General features: G+C 40.7%; 1 protein-coding gene across 11 annotated transcripts in view; it reads left to right on the top strand.

Annotated features, from left to right (window-relative positions):
- LOC134226251 (nephrin) overlaps positions 1–15,660 on the top strand; it is a 1,334,188-nt gene that overhangs the window by 1,177,981 nt on the left and 140,547 nt on the right. For all 11 annotated transcript variants that reach the window (XM_062706895.1, XM_062706896.1, XM_062706904.1 and 8 more), the window contains one exon: positions 4,629–4,802. In XM_062706895.1, coding sequence (XP_062562879.1) covers positions 4,629–4,802 — 174 coding nt within the window. The remainder of the gene's footprint in view (positions 1–4,628; positions 4,803–15,660) is intronic.

Below are 15,660 nucleotides of genomic sequence, written 5' to 3'. Positions count from 1 at the left end.
TCTTTCAGATTCTTTATGGTATATCATCCGGATTCCGTACGGAAGCTCACCCGGATTCCTCTTGGAAGCTCATCCGAATTCCGTTCGGAATTTCTTCCGGACTCCGTTCAGAATCTATTCTGAATTCCGTTCGAAACTTTAACCGGATTCCGTTCGGAATCTCATCCGGAATCGGAATCTCTTCCAGATTCCGTTAAAAATCTCTTTCGGATTCCGTTTGGAATATCTATCAGATTCGGTACGGTATCTCATCCGGATTCCGTACGATAGCTCACCCGGATTCCGTTTGGAAGCTCATCCGAATTCCGTTCGGAATTTCTTCCGGATTCCGTTCAGAATCTATTCTGAATTCCGTTCGAAACTTTAACCGGATTCCGTTCGAAACTTTATCAGGATTCCGTTCGGAACCTCATCCGGATACCGTTTGGAATCTCATCCAGACTCCGTTCGGAATCTCATCCAGATTCCTTTCGAAATCTCTTCCGTAATCCGGAGTTCGGGATCTCATCTTCCGTTCCGTTCGTTGTCATTTGGAATCTCTTCCGGATTCCGTTCAAAATCTCTTTCGGATTCCGTTTGGAATATCTTTCAGATTCCGTACGGTATCTCATCCGGATTCCGTACGAAAGCTCACCCGGATTCCGTTTGGAAGCTCATCTGAAATCCGTTCGGAATTTCTTCCGGATTCCGTTTGGAATCTATTCTGAATTCCGTTCGAAGTTCTATCCGGATTCCGTTCGGAATCAGATCCGGATTCCGTTCGGAATCTCATCCGGATTCCGTTCAGAATCTCATACGGATTCCGTTCGGAATCTCTTCCTGGTTCCGTTCGGAATCTCTTCCTGGTTCCGTTCGGAATCTCTTCCGGATTCCGTTCGGAATCTTTTCCGGATTCCGTTCGAAAAATCTTTCGGATTCCGTACGGTATCTCATCCGGATTCCGTTCAGAAGCTCATACGAATTTCGTTTGGAATTTCTTCCGAATTCCACTTGGAATCTATTCCGAATTCCGTTTGGAATTTCATTCGGATTCCATTCGGAATCTCATCCGGATTACGTTCGAAATTCCTTCCAGGATTTCGTTCGAAATATCTTATGGACTTCGTTTAGAATTTCTTCCGAATTTCGTTCAGGATCTCATCTGGATTCCGTTCGGAATCCCATCCGTATTCCGTTCGGAAACTCTTTCGGATTCCGTTTGGAATATCTTTCGGATTCCGTACGGTATCTCATCCGGATTCCGTTCGGAAGCTCATCCGAATTTCGTTCGGAATTTCTTCCGAATTCCGCTTGGAATCTATTCCGAATTCCGTTTGGAATTTCATTTGAAATCTCATCCGCATTCGGTTCGGAATCTCTTCCGGATTCCGTTCGAAATCTCTTTCGGATTCCGTTTGAAATATCTTTCGGATTCCGTACGGTATCTCATCCGGATTCCGTTCGGAAGCTCATCCGAATTTCGTTCGGAATTTCTTCCGAATTCCGCTTGGAATCTATTCCGAATTCCGTTTGGCATTTCATTCGGATTCCGTTCGGAATCTCATCCGGATTCCGTTCGGAATCTCATCCGGATTCCGTTCGAAATTCCTTCCAGAATTCCGTTCGAAATATCTTACGGATTTCGTTTAGAATTTCTTCCGGATTTCGTTCAGGATCTTATCTGGATTCCATTCGGAATCCCTTCCGGATTCCGTTCGGAATCTTTTCCAGATTTCGTTCGGAATATTTTCCGTATTTAATTCGGAATCTTCTCCGGTTTCCTTTCGAAATCTCTACCAGATTCTGTTCAGAATATTTTTCAAATTTAGCTTGGAATCTCTTCCGAATTCCGTTTGAAATATCTTCCGGATTCCGTTTGGAATCTCATTCGGATTTCGTTCGAAATCTCATCCGGATTCTGTTCGGAATCTCTTCTGGCTTCCGTTCGGAATCTTTCCCGAATTTCGTTCGGAACCTTTTCCGGATTCCGTTCGGAATCTTTTCCGAATCCCTTTCGGAATCTTTTTTGAATTCCGTTGGGAATCTCATCTGAGTTCCGTTCGAAATCTCTTCCGGATTCCGTTCGAAATCTCTTCCGGAATTTGTTTGGAATCTCTTCCAGGTTCCGTTCAGAATCAAATCCAAATTCAGTTCGGAATCTTTTCTGGGTTCAGTTCGGAATCTCTTCCGTATTCCGTTCGGTATCTTCGGATATCGTTTGTAATCTTTTATGAATTCCGCTTCCAAATTCCATTCGGAATCTTTTCCGGATTCCGCTCGAAATCTTTTCCGAATGCGCTTCGGAATCTCATCAGGATTTAGTTAGGAATTTCTTCTGGACTCCGTTAGGAATCTCTTCCGTATTCCATTCGGAATATTTTCCAGATTCCAATCGGAATCTTTTCCGAATTTCATTGGATTCTGTTTGGAATCTCCTCTGGAATCCATTTAAAATCTCTAACGAAAATTTTTTTGTATCTTTATCAGAGTGATTTTTCAACAAATATTAAGTTCATTACTGAATTCTTATGACTTCCGGCTAAAATCATGTTTGGATTCCGTTTGGAATCCCGTTTTTATTCCCTCTGGAATTCCGCCCGAGGTTCGTCTTGAATTCCGTTGGGATTTTTTCTGGTATCCATTCCGTTTTTCGTCTGTACTCTTTTGCTGATTTCTTCTGAAATATCTTTGAAATTCCATTGGGAATACTTTGAATCCCTTTTAGGTTCCGTTTGAAATGTTTTTCAGATTCCATTTACAATTTATTCAAGCTTAATCTAAAGTTTCTTTCGGATTTTCTGGCACCATATCCAGATGTCTTTTTGACGTATTTAGTATGGAATAGGCTTCATATTCCATTCCGAATCGGCGTAGGATTAATTCGCAATTCTTTTTAGATTCTGTCTGGAATTTTTACTTCCATGCTATTTTATTCCACTCCGAATTATGCCTCGATTTCCATTTTCTGAAAATTATTTTCCAATACTTTTGGATTTTTTCCCAAAAATCAACAAAAAGCTACTTTTTGAGAGCATTCCAAAAATTATTACAAAGAACGACGATATTCTTTACCTTTCTAAATCAGAACACAATCAGGATGCTCATAATTGCGCAGACATCTGACCCAAAAGTGGCATTGATTACTCCCAGTTCTCGATAAACATAACACCCAATTTTCCAGAAACAACCCGGATTTCAAATCACGCTATAATTTACCACAAAACACGCTCGCCACTTACCCGGTGTCAAGTGGAACCGTACGTGCGTGCTCGTGTGAAACCCCCTTCCCCGTTGATTTGGCCTCCTTAATCTCGTCTGCTCAGATTGCACGGGGCACGTTGAACACTTCTGTCCCCAAGCTGCCCAACATCAAGTGCACCACCGCGCCAACCTGTCGGCATCGTCGTGGTCAACCCACACACCGCAAATTACCTCCTTCCAAGTGCTGGAGCTAACCGACCGTCGGAAATGCAAAGCGATCCTCGACGGGACTTATTGGAGGGGGAAACAACGATGACGATGACGTGCGATATCCAATGGAGCGGGACAGAAGCATCAGGAGGCAATTCGTTCGCCTATACCCGCTGCGTCAATATGGGGAATTGAATTATGTTCTCCCAACACCTCGACCGGCATCAACGGCGATGCGATGGATGGCGGCGGTTCCGAGTTAGACATCCACCACCAACAAAGCCATCATCGCAGCAGAGTGCGGGTGAATGCGTCCGGAAGTAGTACCTGATTATGTCCAAACAACGGGTAGGCCTGCCTGGACGGCCTCGACGACCTCTCCCGAGCGGCGGCCTATGGGTTGTTGTTTTATAAAACAAAGGCGGAGCGGAGTGTTCCAGTGCTCGAGTGTAAACGCAATCAAAATTCAATTAGAGTCACGATGCATTCCGGCCGCACGGCACGTGCGTTCGTTTGTGTTGGGAGATGCACATTCGTACGTGTTGAGGTCGGTTCCTAATAATGAACAGCAGCCTTGTGGACTTTGGCGATGTCGCTCCCCGACAGAGCCGATAGCGGCTCAAGTGCTCATGGAACGGATCCCAATCCGATTTCGCCCGGGAGTTTGAGCCGACGAAGTAAATGCCCAGAATGCCAACGCTAATTAAAAATAAATGAATAGTTATGCTTAATTTCCACAGTTTGGATTTGTAGATGGCGATGGAGGGTGGGAGCGAACTGAAGCACCCACTTGCGTAAGACCGAATTGATTTAGCAGATGACATTGAACGGCCCGAATCTAACCTAAACCATTAATAGTGGGCCGACGCTAAACATACAGAGGTCTCATTGTGGATGTGCTCGGGTTCGGTTTGATGTGGTCAACTCGTATGGGTGAATCAAACGATTTTCTCGTTGCACTGCTCTGTCGGATGTCCGCCGGAGGAGGAATAGAAATGAATTTACAATGCGTTGTTTGAGTTACCATATTAGACTTCTTTTTAGTCATTTGTGGATCAAATCTTTGAGAGTAAGTTCAGGTAATTAATTTTGGATACACGAACAAGGTGGATTTCGCACTAAAAAAAACCATTTTCTCGACTTCTATATGTATGAATGTGACGCAGCAAACACATTTTATGAAACAGATTTAAAAAAATTCAACTCACAAACCAATTCCCCCCTTTTTTTCCTTCCAGATTCCATCGAGAACAAAGTCATCGAAACCGAAGGCAAACGCTACACGGTGACGTCCCTGCTCCGGATCAAACCCGGTGCGGCCGATGACTACATGGGCTACACCTGCCAGGCCAAGCACAAGGCCCTCCACCCAGACAAACCGCTGCAGACGACGGTCCAACTGTCCGTGCTGTGTAAGTACACCGTTTCGACATCTTCTTCCTTCGAAAGTCTGGGTCCGGTCCGGGACGGGACAGGACGGAACGGTACCCATAGCTTCTGGTTACAGTTTCCATGTTATTACACAATCCGAGCCACAGTTACAGTTACAGTGTCGGAGCTCGGTTGTAATTTTTGCCTCGGGTAACCGTTCGTTAAGCAGGAAAATGGAAGATTGACTCGAACGGAGGGAGTTGTGTAATCCTTGAGCGATAATTAGGTGTTATTGGTCTTCTCCGTGAGGCGGACTGTCGGATGCAATACACAATGAGTACGGCGCGCTACTGGACGGTCCAGATTCTTGCTTCATTGTTGTTGGCTCCGCACTGGGAAAGCATTCAGTAGTAATTAAAATTGAAGGTTGTAGCTGCTGATGTCGTTGCTGTGTCGAGTGGGTGTGAGAGAAAATGTGAAAATAACAATTTCTCCTCGTTTTGGTTGACTGCCCACGGTGCAACTCTCCAGGATTCCGATGTGGAAAAATTGCTTCTTTTTTTGCGTTTCTGCATTTGGCACGATAGGAGTGGGAAAAGGACGATAATTACAAGTACGATTACATGGTCGTTATGGAAGGGCGTTCCGGCAATATTTCCAACTCAGTTGTGTGCAATGAAGTGGACGTCTCTCTTATAACTGCAAGATTATCACGGTCGATTATTCGTCTAATGCAATCAGAGGGCAATTTTAGCACCTCACTTGTTGTCGTTTCCCGAAAGCGTTAATTGGTTAAATTAAATAGCTTATTTGGGATGCTCTTCTCAAGGCTGTGCAACCGCGTTCTGCGAGGTTCCAATGTTCATCGTTCAAAATCCCTGAAAACTTTATTGACAACCCTCTCTATCGGATTTCTGTTAACTGGGATTTAATGCCCTGCTCACAAATCCAGTTTGCCGAGACCACTGACAAGAAATCCCGTTCGCCATCACGTTCCCGGACGTCCAGTGCAAATTGGATTATTCTATTTCCGATAGGCTCCATTCCAACCACTCTGGCGGATCCCATGCAAATCACGTTTGGCCTCGATAGCCCGTTTAGTGCTGTGACATGACTTTTTCAAGCTGCATTCGTCCCAGTCCCGGCACGGTGCCAGTAACCGCTTTCGCCCTTCGGCTTAATCCATCAAAAGTGCCACCAAACCCGTGTATAGCTACGTAACCGACTGGAAACAGTTTTCCCAGGCACGTTTTCCGTCTTCAACTTGAGCCAGTCGAGCAGCCCTGTACCGATTGCAACCGCAGCAAGCAAGCTTCCACATCGCAAATAGCCATTAAATCGCGCGCTTGTCTCGCGCTAATAGCTGCTTTGGAGTTCGAAGATTTCCTCTTCGTCCTCCGTCAGCATCGATCCCTTGGTATAGGGATGCGAAGGAGGTGGCACACAACAAAGGTTCCAGTCACGTATGAACCGTGGTGCAGCTATTCCTTCGTTCCCGAATCGAATCTCGACGCCCCGATGGAAGCCAAGTACCTTTACGAGTCGGTCGTTGGTTCTAGGATTTTTCTTTTTCTTGTGTCGCTCGATGATGGGCTTTGGTTTCACTGGTTCAATCGAATTTTTCAAACTGATTTCTGACTTAGCATAAAATTTGATCTAGTTGAACCATAATTTCAAAAAAAAATAATTCAATCTTGCCAAGTAACTCTGGTTCTAGGCTCTAGATGAATTAATGTTTGACTCAGTTATAGTTGAATTACTCCACCCATTGCGCAACAACCATTTGAAGACTTCAACTGGATGCTGTCTTCGATAACTTCACATCAAGGATGCGGTTTTTCCAACTTCCAACCGCGCCACACCACTCAACTAGAATCGTTCGCGACACGGTTTTTGTGGCGTGGAAATCGCGCAACAGCATCCGCCGCCCTTCAAAGAGTGGCACGGCTCCTTAACGATGGAAAGAAAACCCGAAGAAAGATGCAATTGCACTTTACCTTTTTGTAGCTGAGGGTTGTTGCTCAGCCACAAATCATCGTCGCCTGCCACCTGCATTCCCTCATCGCCATTTGAGCTGGCGGTGACGACGATGCGATGCTTTGAAGGTTGCCAATGATAGCAGTAGGTGGCTCCACTAGTGGAAAAGTGCTTACTCGTCATCAGCGCGGTTACCGCTCGCTAGCAGCGGGCTGTGAACAGTGGCATACTCGTCGTAAACTAGCTGGGCTGTAATCGAGTTATTTGATTTACTGCCTGTCTGGTGCTGCTACTGTTGGTTCGTTTAATGGGTAGCGTTTTCTCCAACAACTGTCGGCAAGTAGGTGGTTCTATTTTATTTGTGTCGATTGTATACTTATTCTGCACTAGATTTGGTGTAGTCTTGAACGATTACTCAGGGCATTGACAAGATTCTTGACACGCTTTATCGGTGGACAATAAATCGGCGAAATGAGTAAAAGATGGGTACGCTGGAAAACCTACTTGGTCCTCTTCAAGCAAAGTCAACATTTTTCATCAAAATTAATCCCAAATTTCGTTCATTTGAGGTAGATAAGCCTTTTCATTGCCTCAAGTTCATTCCTGTAGATCGGCGCCAAAGTCAAAGCCGGATAAGCCTGTCTGGAATAGAATACGTTCTCAACTTCATTGGCATTACATCCCCCACTGGGACATTGCCGCCTCGCAGCTTAGTGTTCATTAAGCACTTCCACAGTTATTAACTGCGAGGTTTCTAAGCCAAGTTACCATTTCTGCATTCGTATATCATGAGGCTAACACGATGATACTTTTATGCCCAGGGAAGTCGAGACAATTTCCAATCCGAAAATTGTCTAGACCGGCACCGGGAATCGAACCCAGCCACCCTCAGCATGGTCTTGCTTTGTAGTCGTGCATCTTACCGCACGGCTAAGGAGGGCCCCTCGCAAGTATACGTTCTCAACCAACATATGAATTGATTCTATCCAAGTTGGCGCTGACATTATTCTCTGAGATAAAAAAAAAAACCTGTTATCACTTGTTGGATTTGTTTTCCTGGCATTGGGACAGTTCATCGAATGACATTTCGTCGAATGACGTTTAGTCGAATGAAATTTAGTCGAAAGGACATTTGGTCAAGGGGACATTTGTTGGAAATGGCATTTAGTCGAAGCGACATTTGGTCGAATGGACATTTGTCCGTAATGACGTTTAATCGAAAGGACATTTGGACGAATATTTAAAGCGATTGTTGGTCAAAGTTGAATAAATGGATGAACTGATTAGAAGAATTCAGTCGACATGAGGGAGCTCAATCAGCAGCGATAGAAGCGACTTCCAAAGCGAATAAGGATTTTTCTCCCAAGCAAATGGATACTTCTGGAGAATCTGATTGACTATAGAAAAATTAACAAGTAGCAATTTTGGTTTTATAACGGTTTTGAAAACCACATTTTGCTCTAAAAGAGTATTATTAAACCATTATAAAACCAAAATGTTACTGGGGTTGAAAACCTACAGAAATAGCAAATAATTGGGTTCTGTTCTGATGATGAAATACGCTCAATTCTATTTTTCTGCACAAGCTCAAAACCCAATGATATCAATGTTATTTTGCCAATACTTCATCGTAGTCGGCTTTGAAACATTTCGTTGATTGACATTTAGTCAAATGACATTTGATCAAATAACATTTCGTCGTAGTTTAGTAGAAGGGACATTTGGTCAAACGAAAATGGTTTTCTTATTCTTTTCATCGATACTCTTTCTTTCACTCAATATTTATACAATAATTAGTTCAGTTTAGAATACACTTCCAATCATAGTTCGTTTTTTATTGGCCGAAAATTGAATTTCGACCGGATAGTCATATGGCCTAATGCATTTTCGACCTAATGTCTTTCCGACCAACTTTCATTTGACGAAACATCATTCGACTGAATATCTTTTGACCAGATGGTATAGATTCATCGAAGTTGGTTAGAGGGGTTGGCTAAAGTCATTATCCTGTCGAAAATATTCACCGTTATCCTATCATTAATTCTTTTTATGAACCCATCATTCTTTGTACAATATTGGATCAATAATTAAGTGACTTTTTGAACCACCGCAATAAATCATTTATTTTTTAAATTATCATTGACCAAAGTTCCTTTTTTCTAAATATTGGGCGGAACGTCATTCATTTAAATGTACTAAGATTTTTCATTCAAAAATCCGCATCTGACTAAATGTCCATTCGATCATTTCGATCAAACGTCATTCGACCAAATGTGTAGATTCTTCATTCTAAAATCTGATTTCGACTAAATTTCCATTCGACCAAATGACCATTCTACGCAGTGTCCTTTCGACCAAATGTTCCACGTCTGTAGTGAATTAAAAATTCATTTTCGACTCCGATCAAATGTCCATTCGATTGAATGTCTTTTCGACCAAAAGTCATTCGACGAAATGTCTTTCAACGAAATGGTATATATTATGTTTTCCTCAAGGTATCGCTGGTTGAACTCGAAAGGAGATGAAAGACATTAGTTCTGTCTAATAAACAGGTTGAGCGTGATTTTGTTAGTTCACAAATTTGTGAACACTTTTTGTGCGTGTGAAGTAAACACAAAAATAAAGCAAATAGTCTATCTTATCAACCAACATTTTTTTTTTTGAAGAAGGGAATTTGCATAACCTATACGAACATGATCATGATCAGTTAAAGAACCTTCATTACCTTTTTCAAAAACAATCGATACCTTTTGGTAGGGATTTGGTCACATTGTATTTTTATATTTGTGATTTGTTAATTTTTATCGGTGAGAAGTGACATACACCATTTCCGTTTATAATAACGTTTCGGCTTACTTTGTTCAGCCATCATCAGGTCTGCGAACATTTCCATTAAATATTCATAATAGATTAAAGTTTTCTTTTACACTCACATGAAAAACATACACTTGCCAGCAATTTATCATTCCCCCAATAACCATTTTTCGAAAGTTGTTTGGCTGAATATGTCATTAGGCCGAACAAACTTTTAGGATAAAATCCATTTGGCTGGAAGTCAAGTAACAGACAATGACGTATAGCCGAAATGGACCAATCCCACTGTGGGAATAATCGGTCCCGTAATAGTACTTATTTAGATGCCGCTAATTTAAAGGACAAGAAAAAAATCCATTCTTATGAAAAAAGGGGCGAATCAATTGGTGATATTTTCATTGCTGAAAAACCATTGCAAAGTGATCATTTTGCCATAATTTCAAAAAAAAAATAATAAAAAAACTTTTAAAAAAATTGGCAAAAAACTTATTTGCTGCCCCTAAAAATGCATATCTTGAGAGACAATTAAGCAAATGGGACCAAATCTGACATGTGGAAGTTTTTGAAGACAAGAAATGTTTCCATGGTGGCTCAATGTGGGTTTCAATACAACTGAAATAGAAATTTTCTCGCTTGAGAAAAAGGGTTTTAAAGGGTCAAATAAAATTGAATCGCATAGAAAACCTAATTGTGGATACAGCAAAATATTTGAGCATTTTTTTATTTTGAGCGATACCAAGTTTGAGTTGCCAACAAGTTAGCTAAATAATCAACGCATAAACTTATTTGCCGCTGGTAAAAATAACTTAAATGTGAATTTATGACAAAAGGTCGAAAGACAAAAGGATCGACAAAAAATCGGAAGACTCGAAAGAATAAAAGGTCGAAAGGGCAAGTCGAAGAGACGAAACATCGAAAGGGAAAGGACAGAAGGTGAAAGAAGAATGACGAAGGAAGAAGTAAGAAGGACGAAAGAAGAAGCAAGGAAGAAAGTAGGATGAAGGCAGAAGGAAAAAAGAAGAAGAAGGATGAAGAATGAAGGAAGAAGAAGAAAAAAGTGAAATGGTAGGAGGGAAAAAGAATATGGAAGTTGGAAGAAAGAAAAAAGGAGAAATAAGAAGGAAGGAAAAAGAAAGAAGAAAGGAAAAAGAAAGAAGAAGGAAGGAAGAAGGAAGAAAGTAGAAGGAAGAAGAAAGAAGGAATAAAAAAGAAGGAAAAAGTATGAAGGAAGAAGAAAGAACAAGGAAGAAGGGAGAAAGAAGAAGAGAGAAGGAATAAGGAAGAAGTAAGAAAGAAGAGGAAGAAGGAAGAATGAAGAATGAAAATGAAGTAGGAAAAAGGAAGAAGGAGGGAAAACGAGAAACAAAGCAAGAATGAAGGAGAAAGAATAAAGAAGGAAGCAAGAAAACCCAGATTAATCCACCTAGCAGTGATGGTGCCTTTCTCGTTTGTTCAAAAGGTTTGGAAAAATCTAAAATAACACTAATTTGTGGATTGGTCTCATTTTTCATATTTGTTTATATGCATAAAAAAAATTCTCGCTAAACGCAATTTGTTGCAAACAAATCGGATGAGCATTAGAGCAAAAAATGGCATTTTATTTTGTAGTTTTAAAATTAGTATTTTCGCCATAACTTTTGACCCAATTGTACGATCCGGCCAAGTTGCTATAGGATACAATGGGACAAGATTCTGCGTCGAATGCAATCTGTTGCGAGCGACATGAGAAGCACACATATTGCACATCTATCACAGTATCTTATATATGACCGGATTCAATCACAATATGGTTACTGCAACCAGATTTGTTGAACTTGTGTTGCTTGGGGAATAGATGAAGTCTAAGTGCTAAAAAATTGAGCTAGACTTTTTTGAACTCTTTTTCACAATAAATAGTAATTTTACCATAACTTCTAAGCCCATAGTCCGATCTGGCCAATTTTCAATAGGAAACAACGGGACAGGATTCTACGTCGAATGCAACTTGTTGTGAGCAAATCGGTTAAGGATAAGTGCCGAAAAATTAGTGACATTTTTTACGCGATTTTTTCGTATGAATTTGTATTTTGGCCATAACTTCGATCCCATAGTCCGATGTGGCCAATTTCAAATAGGAAACAATGGAACAGGATTCTGCGGCGAATGCAACTTGTTGCGAGCAAATCGGTTGAGGATAAGTGCCCTATAAATGAGTGACATATTTTAAGCGATTTTTTCTTATGAATTTGTTTTTTGGCCATAACTTTCGATCCCATAGTCCGATGTGGCCAATTTCAAATAGGAAACAATGGGACAGGATTCTACGTCGAATGCAACTTGTTGCGAGCAAATCGGTTAAGGAAAAGTGCCCGTAAAATTAGTGACATTTTTTACGCGATTTTTTCGTATGAATTTGTATTTTGGCCATAACTTCGATCCCATAGTCCGATGTGGCCAATTTCAAATAGGAAATAATGGAACAGGATTCTGCGTCGAATGCATTTCTTTGCGAGCAAATCGGTTGAGGATAAGTGCCCTATAAATGAGTGACATATTTTAAGCGATTTTTCTTATGAATTTGTTTTTGGCCCTAACTTTCGATCCCATAGTCCGATCTGGCCAATTTCAAATAGGAAATAATGGGACAGGATTCTGCGTCGAATGCAACTTGTTGCGAGCAAATCGGTTGAGTATAAGTGCTCGAAAAATGAGTGACATTTTTTACGCGATTTTTTCGTATGAATTTGTATTTTGGCCATAACTTTCGATCCCATAGTCCGATCTGGCCAATTTCAAATAGAAAACAACGAGACAAGATTCTGCGTCGAATACAACTTGTTGCGAGCAAATCGGTTGAGTATAAGTGCCCGAAAAATGAGTGACATTTTTTACGCGATTTTTTCGTATGAATTTGTATTTTGGCCATAACTTTCGATCCCATAGTACGATGTGGCCAATTTCCAATAGGAAATAATGGAACAGGATTCTGCGTCGAATGCATTTCTTTGCGAGCAAATCGGTTGAGGATAAGTGCCCTATAAATGAGTGACATATTTTAAGCGATTTTTTCTTATGAATTTGTTTTTTGGCTATAACTTTTGATCCCATAATCCGATATGGCCAATTTCCTATAGGAAACAACGGCACAGGATTCTACATCGAATGCAACTTGTTGTGAGCAAATCGGTTAAGGATAAGTGCCCGAAAAATTAGTGACATTTTTTACGCGATTTTTTCGTATGAATTTGTATTTTGGCCATAACTTCGATCCCATAGTCCGATGTGGCCAATTTCAAATAGGAAATAATGGAACAGGATTCTGCGTCGAATGCATTTCTTTGCGAGCAAATCGGTTGAGGATAAGTGCCCTATAAATGAGTGACATATTTTAAGCGATTTTTTCTTATGAATTTGTTTTTTGGCCATAACTTTCGATCCCATAGTCCGATGTGGCCAATTTCAAATAGGAAATAATGGGACAGGATTCTACGTCGAATGCAACTTGTTGCGAGCAAATCGGTTAAGGAAAAGTGCCCGAAAAATTAGTGACATTTTTTACGCGATTTTTTCGTATGAATTTGTATTTTGGCCATAACTTCGATCCCATAGTCCGATCTGGCCAATTTCAAATAGAAAACAACGAGACAAGATTCTGCGTCGAATACAACTTGTTGCGAGCAAATCGGTTGAGTATAAGTGCCCGAAAAATGAGTGACATTTTTTACGCGATTTTTTCGTATGAATTTGTATTTTGGCCATAACTTTCTATCCCATAGTCCGATATGGCCAATTTCCAATAGGAAACAACGGCACAGGATTCTACATCGAATGCAACTTGTTGTGAGCAAATCGGTTAAGGATAAGTGCCCGAAAAATTAGTGACATTTTTTACGCGATTTTTTCGTATGAATTTGTATTTTGGCCATAACTTCGATCCCATAGTCCGATGTGGCCAATTTCAAATAGGAAATAATGGAACAGGATTCTGCGTCGAATGCATTTCTTTGCGAGCAAATCGGTTGAGGATAAGTGCCCTATAAATGAGTGACATTTTTTACGCGATTTTTTCGTATGAATTTGTATTTTGGCCATAACTTCGATCCCATAGTCCGATGTGGCCAATTTCAAATAGGAAATAATGGAACAGGATTCTGCGTCGAATGCATTTCTTTGCGAGCAAATCGGTTGAGGATAAGTGCCCTATAAATGAGTGACATATTTTAAGCGATTTTTTCTTATGAATTTGTTTTTTGGCCATAACTTTCGATCCCATAGTCCGATGTGGCCAATTTCAAATAGGAAACAATGGGACAGGATTCTACGTCGAATGCAACTTGTTGCGAGCAAATCCGTTAAAGAGAAGTGCTTGAAAAATGAGTGACATTTTACGCGATTTTTCGTATGAATTTGTATTTTGGCCATAACTTCGATCCCATAGTCCGATCTGGCCAATTTCAAATAGGTAACAATGAGACAGGATTCTGCGTCGAGTGCAACTTGTTTGCGAAACAAATCGGTTGAAGATAAGTGCCCAAAATGAGTGACATATTTTACGCGATTTTTTCGTATGAATTTGTATTTTGGCCATAACTTTCTATCTCATAGTCCGATATGGCCAATTTTCAATAGGAAATAACGGGACAGGATTCTGCATCGAATGCAACTTGTTGTGAGCAAATCGGTTAAGGATAAGTGCCCGAAAAATGAGTGACATTTTTTACGCGATTTTTTCGTATGAATTTGTATTTTGGCCATAACTTTCGATCCCATAGTCCGATGTGGCCAATTTCAAATAGGTAACAATGGGACAGGATTCTGCGTCGAGTGCAACTTGTTGCGAGCAAATCGGTTGAAGATAAGTGCCCAAAAATGAGTGACATATTTTACGCGATTTTTTCGTATGAATTTGTATTTTGGCCATAACTTTCGATCCCATAGTCCGATGTGGCCAATTTTCAATAGAAAACAATGGGAAAGGATTCTGCGTCGAATGCAACTTGTTGCGAGCAAATCGGTTAAGGAAAAGTGCCCGAAAAATTAGTGACATTTTTTACGCGATTTTTTCGTATGAATTTGTATTTTGGCCATAACTTCGATCCCATAGTCCGATGTGGCCAATTTCAAATAGGAAATAATGGAACAGGATTCTGCGTCGAATGCATTTCTTTGCGAGCAAATCGGTTGAGGATAAGTGCCCTATAAATGAGTGACATTTTTTACGCGATTTTTTCGTATGAATTTGTATTTTGGCCATAACTTCGATCCCATAGTCCGATGTGGCCAATTTCAAATAGGAAATAATGGAACAGGATTCTGCGTCGAATGCATTTCTTTGCGAGCAAATCGGTTGAGGATAAGTGCCCTATAAATGAGTGACATATTTTAAGCGATTTTTTCTTATGAATTTGTTTTTTGGCCATAACTTTCGATCCCATAGTCCGATGTGGCCAATTTCAAATAGGAAACAATGGGACAGGATTCTACGTCGAATGCAACTTGTTGCGAGCAAATCGGTTAAGGAAAAGTGCCCGAAAAATTAGTGACATTTTTTACGCGATTTTTTCGTATGAATTTGTATTTTGGCCATAACTTCGATCCCATAGTCCGATCTGGCCAATTTCAAATAGGTAACAATGAGACAGGATTCTGCGTCGAGTGCAACTTGTTGCGAGCAAATCGGTTGAAGATAAGTGCCCAAAAATGAGTGACATATTTTACGCGATTTTTTCGTATGAATTTGTATTTTGGCCATAACTTTCTATCCCATAGTCCGATATGGCCAATTTCCAATAGGAAATAACGGCACAGGATTCTACATCGAATGCAACTTGTTGTGAGCAAATCGGTTAAGGATAAGTGCCCGAAAAATGAGTGACATTTTTTACGCGATTTTTTCGTATGAATTTGTATTTTGGCAATAACTTTCGATCCCATAGTCCGATCTGGCCAATTTCAAATAGGTAACAATGGGACAGGATTCTGCGTCGAGTGCAACTTGTTGCGAGCAAATCGGTTGAAGATAAGTGCCCAAAAATGAGTGACATATTTTACGCGATTTTTTCGTATGAATTTGTATTTTGGCCATAACTTTCTATCCCATAGTCCGATATGGCCAATTTCCAATAGGAA

Source organism: Armigeres subalbatus, chromosome 3, assembly GCF_024139115.2.
Source record: "Armigeres subalbatus isolate Guangzhou_Male chromosome 3, GZ_Asu_2, whole genome shotgun sequence".
NCBI classification, from domain to species: Eukaryota; Metazoa; Arthropoda; class Insecta; order Diptera; family Culicidae; genus Armigeres; species Armigeres subalbatus.
The sequence above is the reverse complement of the archived record's forward strand: the minus strand, read 5'-3'. Positions and strand labels throughout refer to the sequence as shown.